General features: G+C 38.3%; 1 protein-coding gene across 1 annotated transcript; it reads right to left on the reverse strand.

The window, feature by feature from the left end:
- Positions 1-1,678: 1,678 nt before the first annotated feature.
- On the reverse strand, positions 1,679-4,162 carry LOC107955792 (uncharacterized). The gene is made up of 6 exons (XM_016891592.1): positions 4,002-4,162; positions 3,507-3,960; positions 3,149-3,353; positions 2,937-3,022; positions 1,964-2,185; positions 1,679-1,807 (listed from the first exon to the last, which is right to left on the reverse strand). Exons 1-6 carry the CDS (start codon positions 4,160-4,162, stop codon positions 1,679-1,681), a joined length of 1,257 nt encoding a protein of 418 aa, XP_016747081.1.
- Between the last annotated feature and the right edge of the window lie 3,789 nt (positions 4,163-7,951).

Consider the following 7,951-nt stretch of genomic DNA (forward strand, 5'->3'; position numbering starts at 1 on the left):
CAACATCGAGACATGAAACACATCATGGATACGGTCTAACTCTGGAGGTAGCTCCAACTAATAAATGACCGATCCCATATGCTTCAGAATCTGATACGACTTAATGAACCTAGGGCTCAACTTGCCCTTACGACCGAACCTCAGAACTTTCTTCCATGGAGAAACCTTAAGAATACTCGATATCTCTCCTTTTTAGATCCGCATAGAACTTCTGTCTATCAAAAGCTGCCTTCAAATGATCCTGAATCAGTCTAACCTTATCTTCAGTCTCAGAAACCAACTTGGGACCTAAAATCCATCGCTCACCCAACTCAATCCAACATAGCGGAGTACAACACTTATGACCATACAAAGCCTAGTAAGGTGCCATCTGGATGCTAGACTAGAAACTGTTATTGTAGGCGAACTCAACTAACGGTAGAAAATCCTTCCAACTACCTCAAAAATCAATCACACAGCTCTGAAGTATATCCTCTAGTATCTGAATCACCCTATCAAATTGACCATTGGTCTGAGGATGGAATGCAGTACTGAAGTTTAATCTCGAACCCAAAACCTCATGTAGTTTCTTCTAGAACTAAAAAGTGAAGCGAGGATCCCTATCAGAGATTATTAAAGCCAGAACCTCATGCAGTCTTACAATCTTAGAGATATAGAGCTTCGCCAACTTTTGTAAAGAGTGGTCTGTCTGAACCGGAATAAAATGAACGAATTTGGTCAATCGATCCACGATAACCCAAATAGAATCATTCTTAGTGGGTGTCAAGGGCAACCCGCTAACGAAGTCCATCATCACTCATTCCCATTTCCATAAGGGAATCTTAATAGGTTAGAGCAAACCCAAAGGCAACTGGTGCTCAGCCTTAATCTGCTAACACGTCAAACAATGAGCAACAAAATCTATCACCTTACGCTTTAAGCCCAGCCACCAGTATAACTTACAAAGATCGTGATACATTTTATTATCACCAGGATGCATAGCATAAGGGCTATGATGCGCCTCCCTCAGAATCGGCTGTCTCAGATCAAAATCATTCGGTACACAAACCCGATCCTTATTCAGTCCAAAATTAGAAGTACTGCTACTCTTAATCTGATGAAATCGCAAACCCAGAGACTCAACCCCTAACTGCTTACCCCGAATCTGATCAATCCAAGTTGACTTAGATTGTAACTCGGCTAACAGAACTCTATCATCAAAATGACTAAGACGAGCGAACATCGCTCTCAAATCAATCTTCACTCTTCGACTGAGAGCATCGGCCACCATATTGGCCTTACCAGGATGATACTCTATCATGCAGTCATAATCTTTAAGTAGTTCAATCCATCAACACTGTCTAAGATTCAACTCCTTCTGAGTAAAGAGGTACTTGAGACTCTTGTGATCGGTGTAGATAATACACCTCTCACCATACAGATAGTGCCTACAGATCTTTAGTGTGAATACCATAGTAGCTAACTTGAGATCATGTGTCAGATAATTCCCCTCGTGTAACTTAAGCTGATGGGATGAATAAGCCACAACCTTACCATCTTGCATTAGTACGTATCTCAAACCGACGTACGACGCATCACTATACACTACAAACTCCTTACCAGATTCAGGCTGTATCAGAATAGGAGTCTAAGTCAAAACAGACTTAAGCTTTTTGAAGCTCGTTCGCTGCACATCAGTCTAGACAAAAAGAACACCTTTGCATATAAGCTTAGCCAAAGGAGCTGTAATCAGAGAGAACCCCTTGAGAAACCGTCGATAATACCCTGCAAGATCCAGAAAACTGTGGATCTCTGATATGTTCTTAGGCTATTTCCAATCAATCACAACTTTAATCTTTCTAGAAACAACTTAGATCCCCTCAGAAAAAGCCACGTGTCCCAGAAAAGTTACCCTTCACAATCAGAACTCACACTTACTCAACTTAGCGTAGAGCTGGTTTTCTCAGAGAATTTGAAACACTACTTTAAGATGCTTATCATGCTCATCCTCAGTTTTAGAGTAAACAAAAATATCATCGATGAAGACCACGATGAACTGATCAAAATACGACTGAAAAACTCGGTTCATCATATCCATGAATGCAGTCGGAGCATTTGTCAGACCAAAAGGCATAACTAGGAACTCGTAGTGCCTATAAAGAGTCCTAAACACCGTCTTATGAATGTCAACTTCCTTAACTTTAAGCTAATGAACCTAGATCAGAGATCTATTTTCGAAAACACTAAAGCCTATTGGAACTTATCAAATAGATTGTTGATTATCGGAAGTGGATATTTATTCTTCATAGTCAATTTATTCAATTGCCAGTAGTCGATGCACATCCTTATGGTACTATCCTTGTTCTTTACAAATAGAACTGGTGCCTTCCACGGAGACATACTAGGACGAATGAATCCATGATCCAGAAGCTCTTGAAGTTAAGTCTTAAGCTCTGTAAGCTCTTTCGGTGCCATACGGTATGAAGCGATATACACTGGAGCTATACTCGGTAGGAGCTTAATGTCGAACTCAACTTCTCAATTCAGAGGTAAACCCGATAACTCCTCAGGAAAAATATCCAAAACTTTCCTTACTGTTCTGATATCCCTGATGGAAGAGTCCCTAGAAACTGAAACACTAACATAGGCCAAAAATGCTTGGACCCTTTCTGAACCAATTTCTCAGCCACTAGAGTGGAGATCACATTAGACAGATAATCTCGACGCTCACCGATCACTACCATTTTCTTCTCATCCATTGTCCTTAGAACAACCCTCTTAGTCACACAGTCTAGACTAACTCGGTGCTCAACTAACTAGTCCATGCCCAGAATTAAGTCGAACTCTCTAAACGATAGCTCCATCAGATTTGCCGGAAATAAAGTCGATTGTACTTCCAATGGTACATTCCTATAAAGTCTACTTACTCAAACAGATTGCCCTAACGGACTTAGTACAGTAATCTCATTAGAAGTACACTCAATAGAAATCCCCAAGTTCTCAAAAACAGTACTAGCTACATAGGAATGAGTGGAACCTATATCTATCAAAGCAGTATATGGAGCATAAAAAATTAAGAATCAGGAGCGTCTCTATCCTTTTGGTATTGAGCAATATAAACCAGTACAGGCTGCTTAGCATCAGTCTGACCTCTATCCTCGGCACATACCATTACCACCCTTATCCGGTCCACGACCCCTAGGTAGCTGCTGTATTGCCCACTGAGGCTGAGCAAAACTCAGTCTTGAAGCTTGCATCAGATCAACACGATGTGGACACTCTTTAATTCGATGCTCTAAAAACGCACACCACAAACAAGCCCCTAACCTTCTCCAACACTCGCTTAGATGGCGCCTACCATAATCACCACATGGCTGAATCCCAGTAGGAGTAAAAGGAACCCCCACTCTAACAGGCCCATCAAGTTTGATCTATTTCTTAGGCCTCTAAATAGAACTAGAGGGCTCTGAATCCTTCTTATTTTTTCCTCTCTCTCGGTCTCTATTTTGGCGCTCCACGCGCTTAACCTCTTCGGCTATCTTCGCCTTATCTACCAAGACAGCAAACTCACACTCCCTCTGCGGAGCAATCAGTACCATCAGACTAAACCTTAAGCCGTCCTTAAAATTGACATATTTCTCGTACTCATATGCCACCATGCCTCGAGCGTAGCGGCTTAACCTCAGAAACTCGAGCACAGGTTTATCGCCTTGCATGAAATTTAGGAACTCAAGTCTACGAGCATCAATATAGCTCACGTCCACATACTTGCTCTGGAAGGTAGTTTTAAAATAATCCCAGTTCAGACAATCTAGTTGAGTACCCTCCTCAACTGACAACAACCACTGATACGCCTCATCGCAAAGCAAAGAGACTGTACCTTTTAATTTCTTCTCAGGAGTGCAGTCGATGTCGTTCATGATCCTCTCAATGGCTTCCAACCAATACTCGACCATAGTAGGGGCGACTCCAGTGACAGCCCTAAATAGCTCAGCTCCATTGGACCGGAGTCATTCAGTTACCGACGTACGACCCTCTCCAACACCCTCAACATAGCTTGGGATAGTGCGTCGTCTCCAGTCGAGCAACTTTGAGACCCAGCCTCAGTAGCAGGTGAAACCGGTGTCTCACTTATGTCTAAATTTGGCATACTGCCTAGAGAGGAAGACTTTGCTTGAGCCATCTACGGCACCTACCGCGCCCACAAATATCGCGATCGCGAGTTCCACGAGTGCTAATTGTATATTTCAAATTTGTCTACCTTATAAAATTTTATGCATCAATTCCAGTATTTATTAGCAGATATTTTATGCTTAAATTATCAAAAGTTCTAAAATGTTTAAAAGGTTTCAGTCTCTAACTAACTCAGTACAGTTTCAGAAAGTACTAACTACAATGTTTACAGAAAGTTCTATCTAAGTTCAAAAATACTTACAGGATCGGTGCCAAAGACTCGGTGTATCATACACTTTACTCAAAATTATCCAAATTATTTCAAAACCAGTCCTTTTTGAAACACAATTTTGGAACCCAAAATTCACAGCTCGAGTTTTGCAACCTGCTTTGATACCACTAAATGTAACACCCCAAACCTGGCCTAGACGTTATGGTCGAATCCAGGAGTGTTACAAGGAAGGGTTTTGGAAACAGTGTTATTTCAATAAAGCTTTGTATAGTTGTTCGATAAATCATCTAAGTTTTATAACTATTACTGAAAGCGTTATTTAATTAATTCATTTGCCAAAACATAATTTACAATGAAAGTATTAGAAACTGTTATATTTTGGAAATCCGGTTCGTATTTTTGGAAAAACCTTTGTTTTCGTAAAACCGTGATTTTAGTCAAACGTCATAATAAAAGTTAAAACGCATCCAAAACCAAAATAAAAATCAAACAGTCCAGAGAATCCAATAATTACAAAACTCTCAAGAAATAATCTTTAAATTAAAGAAAAACCATTATTTAAAACAATTCACGAACTCATGGTCACCGTGAGACTCTGTCACACCGATTCACCTAAGTCTATAGATTACCTGAACAGAACAGACAAACAGATATAAGTTTTTGTAAACTCAATGTGTAACCCAACAAATATAGACATGCAACATATACAGATTTACATGATCAGTCAGATACAGATTCAGGCTTAAGTCCATAACAGATACAATTATCAGAATCAGATAAACAGAGCATACATAGTGAGTTCTACCCCTATCCTCCACACACCATCTCCAACCATTCCATCACACCATGCAGGGTTTAAAACACCCACCCAACCTTACACACTATATAGTGTCGATGCGATACATTACAGATAATATGCAGTCAAGTTGCCAGAATATAGGCGAAGTGTCACCATACATATCACTTCCGCCACATATACAAGGCCCACCCAAAACACAGATACAAAATAATAGATTTAACATGCTTAACATACATGTATACAGATAATATGCATACTTAAACAATATAGTCAGACATACATTTAGTATCCTACTCAGATCAGTCTGTCAAAATATCATAGCACATAAAATAGGGTTTCGTTATCCCTTACCGACCCTATGGTAAGCCCACAATTGATCAGAACGACCTGTGCAACCCTAGGAAAAATTTTAAAATTATGGGCCCACATGCTGTGTGGCCTACACGGCCTGGCCCAAAATCCACATGCCCGTGTCGCACGCCTTTGTGGCCCATACGCCTAATCTAGCCTAGACCGTGTGGCCCACACGGCTATACTCACACCATCACACGACCGTCTCTTGTGTACAGCCAGACCTTCGTCAGACACATGGTCGTGTCTCACACACGGCCAACTACAGGATCGTGTCTCGTACACGGCCAACCACACGACCATACACACACCCATGTGGTGTCAACAGAATGCTTTTTCGGCCTTCGTCAAAGCTCGATTTTCTATGTTTTGGGAACACACTTGGTATGATTTTGGTGCGAAACCACTCTCGAGACCACCAACACCTAAAAATATAATATCGAACACCTTTTAGCCACCATTTTATGAATTTAACACGATTTACCCAATTACGCAAAAACTAACTTACCGCTTACAAAAATGACCTCAACCTCGAATCAAGCCATTGAAATGAAATTTTCTACCTCACAACCTTCTCCCAATCACAAAATTCATTGCTTAATCACCACAGTCTAACATTGCTAAACCCAAACCAAAATTTAAAGGAATGCAAAGATTTACTTACTAGCCGAATAAAGAACCAGCAATCGTAGTAGTGATGATTGAACGAGAAATAAAGATACGACAGCAGATAAAAAGAAACAGAATCGTAGGAAATGAGAGGAAGAAGAAAATGGCAGAGAACAGAGAAACTAACATCAAATTGTTTTTGGAAAGAAAGAGAAATTAATTAAAAAAATTTTGAAAAGGAAAATAAAATACATGACAACATATCCCCTATTTTTCTCCCACTAACCCATTAATTCACAACCACCTTAGAATTTTAGCTCTACCAAAACGTTATCAGACAACCGAGCAAGCTCATTCTGATATAGATTAACAGACAATTATATATAAGCCCACTCAACAAGGATAAGGCTAAGACTAAGACTAGAAAAATAGCAAAATTTGCAAATGTGAGACTTGAACCCATGACCTCATACACACACCCAAAACACTCAACCAATGAAGTAGGCACACATTTTGTTAAATTTCACAAAAACAAACTTAAATTATTCAGGGCGTTACAAATGGTGTAACCTTCAACTTTGTAATTTTTTTATGGGAGAAACTGCCACTTGACTCGACGATTTCACCCATTTTGTCGTCTTAATATAAAAAATTTTATTATCATTATCATGAAATTGTTGCGGAGGTAATTTTAACCAAAAAAAAAACTGATAAGACGGTTTCACCCATTGTGTTATCTTGTTATAAAATCTTTTTATTTTTATCATGAAAGTGTACTAATAATTTGCTTAAGGATGTATAATTAGAACTTAATTTAAAGGAGTTAAATTGTAATTGTACCAAGAATATATATATATGGCGGGCTATTGAAGTAAGTATGTATGTTATATTATAAACTATTAGTAATTAAAATGATAAAATGGAATTTTAATTAAATAGAACATAAGTGATGGAAATAGGTGGCAAAAAAAATACATCTCCATCTTTTCTTCGGGCAGCCAGAGGCGAAGCCAGAACAGTTGTTTAAGGGGGGCCAAATGAAATTTTAATTTTTTATAGTTTATATCTTTATAATTTTTAAAGGATTAAATCAAATTTTTATAATTTTAGGGGGCCAAAGTGCAATTTTACCTTTACTAATTTAAAATTTTTAAAAAAATTAGAGGACATAAATGGTAATTTTTCATTTTAAGGGGTCAGGGCCCATGCTAGCCCCCCCTAAAATTGCCTCTGCAAGCAGCGAACCAAGGGAGAAATAAGTGACGAATGTTCAGCTTTTAAGGGAGCGTTTTTCAAAATGTTAAAACATGTTAAGGTGTAATGTTCGGCGTTGAAATTATTTTTTTATATGAGAAACTGTCACGATTTCACCCATTGTGTCGTCTTATTATAAAAATATTATTATTTTTATCATGATACTGTCGTGGAGGCAGTTTTAACAAAAAAAAAACTAGCATGACTGTTTCACCCATTGTGTCATCTTGTTCTAAAATTTTATTATTTTTTTTATCATGAAACTGTTGTAAATCCATTGTGTCATCTTGTAATTTGCTTAAGGATGTATAATTAGAACATAATTTGAAGGGGTTAAATAGTAATTATACCAAGAATATATATGGTCTGTTATTGAAGTATGTATGTATGGTATATTATAAAACATTAGTAATTAAAATTATAAAATGAAAATTTGGGAATAGGTAGAAAAAAACAAAACATTTCCACCTTTTCTTCGTGCAAACCGAACCAAGGGACAAAGAAGAGAGAAACATTCAGCTTTAAGAGAGTAACGCCCCAAATTTTTTTTTCTG

Source organism: Gossypium hirsutum, chromosome A07 (genome assembly GCF_007990345.1).
Source record: "Gossypium hirsutum isolate 1008001.06 chromosome A07, Gossypium_hirsutum_v2.1, whole genome shotgun sequence".
NCBI lineage: Eukaryota > Viridiplantae > Streptophyta > Magnoliopsida > Malvales > Malvaceae > Gossypium > Gossypium hirsutum.

What these genes read in the sequence shown, in the direction of transcription:
- LOC107955792 (XM_016891592.1), bottom strand. Translation starts at nt 4,162, where the DNA reads ATGGCTCAAGCAAAGTCTTCCTCTCTAGGCAGTATGCCAAATTTAGAC. An exon ending in ACCGGATAAGGGTGGTAATG is followed by an intron (nt 3,023 to 3,148) that starts GTATGTGCCGAG and finishes CTGCTTTGATAG; the next exon opens with ATATAGGTTCCACTCATTCC. An exon ending in AGCATGATAAGCATCTTAAA is followed by an intron (nt 1,808 to 1,963) that starts GTAGTGTTTCAA and finishes GATTGGAAATAG; the next exon opens with CCTAAGAACATATCAGAGAT.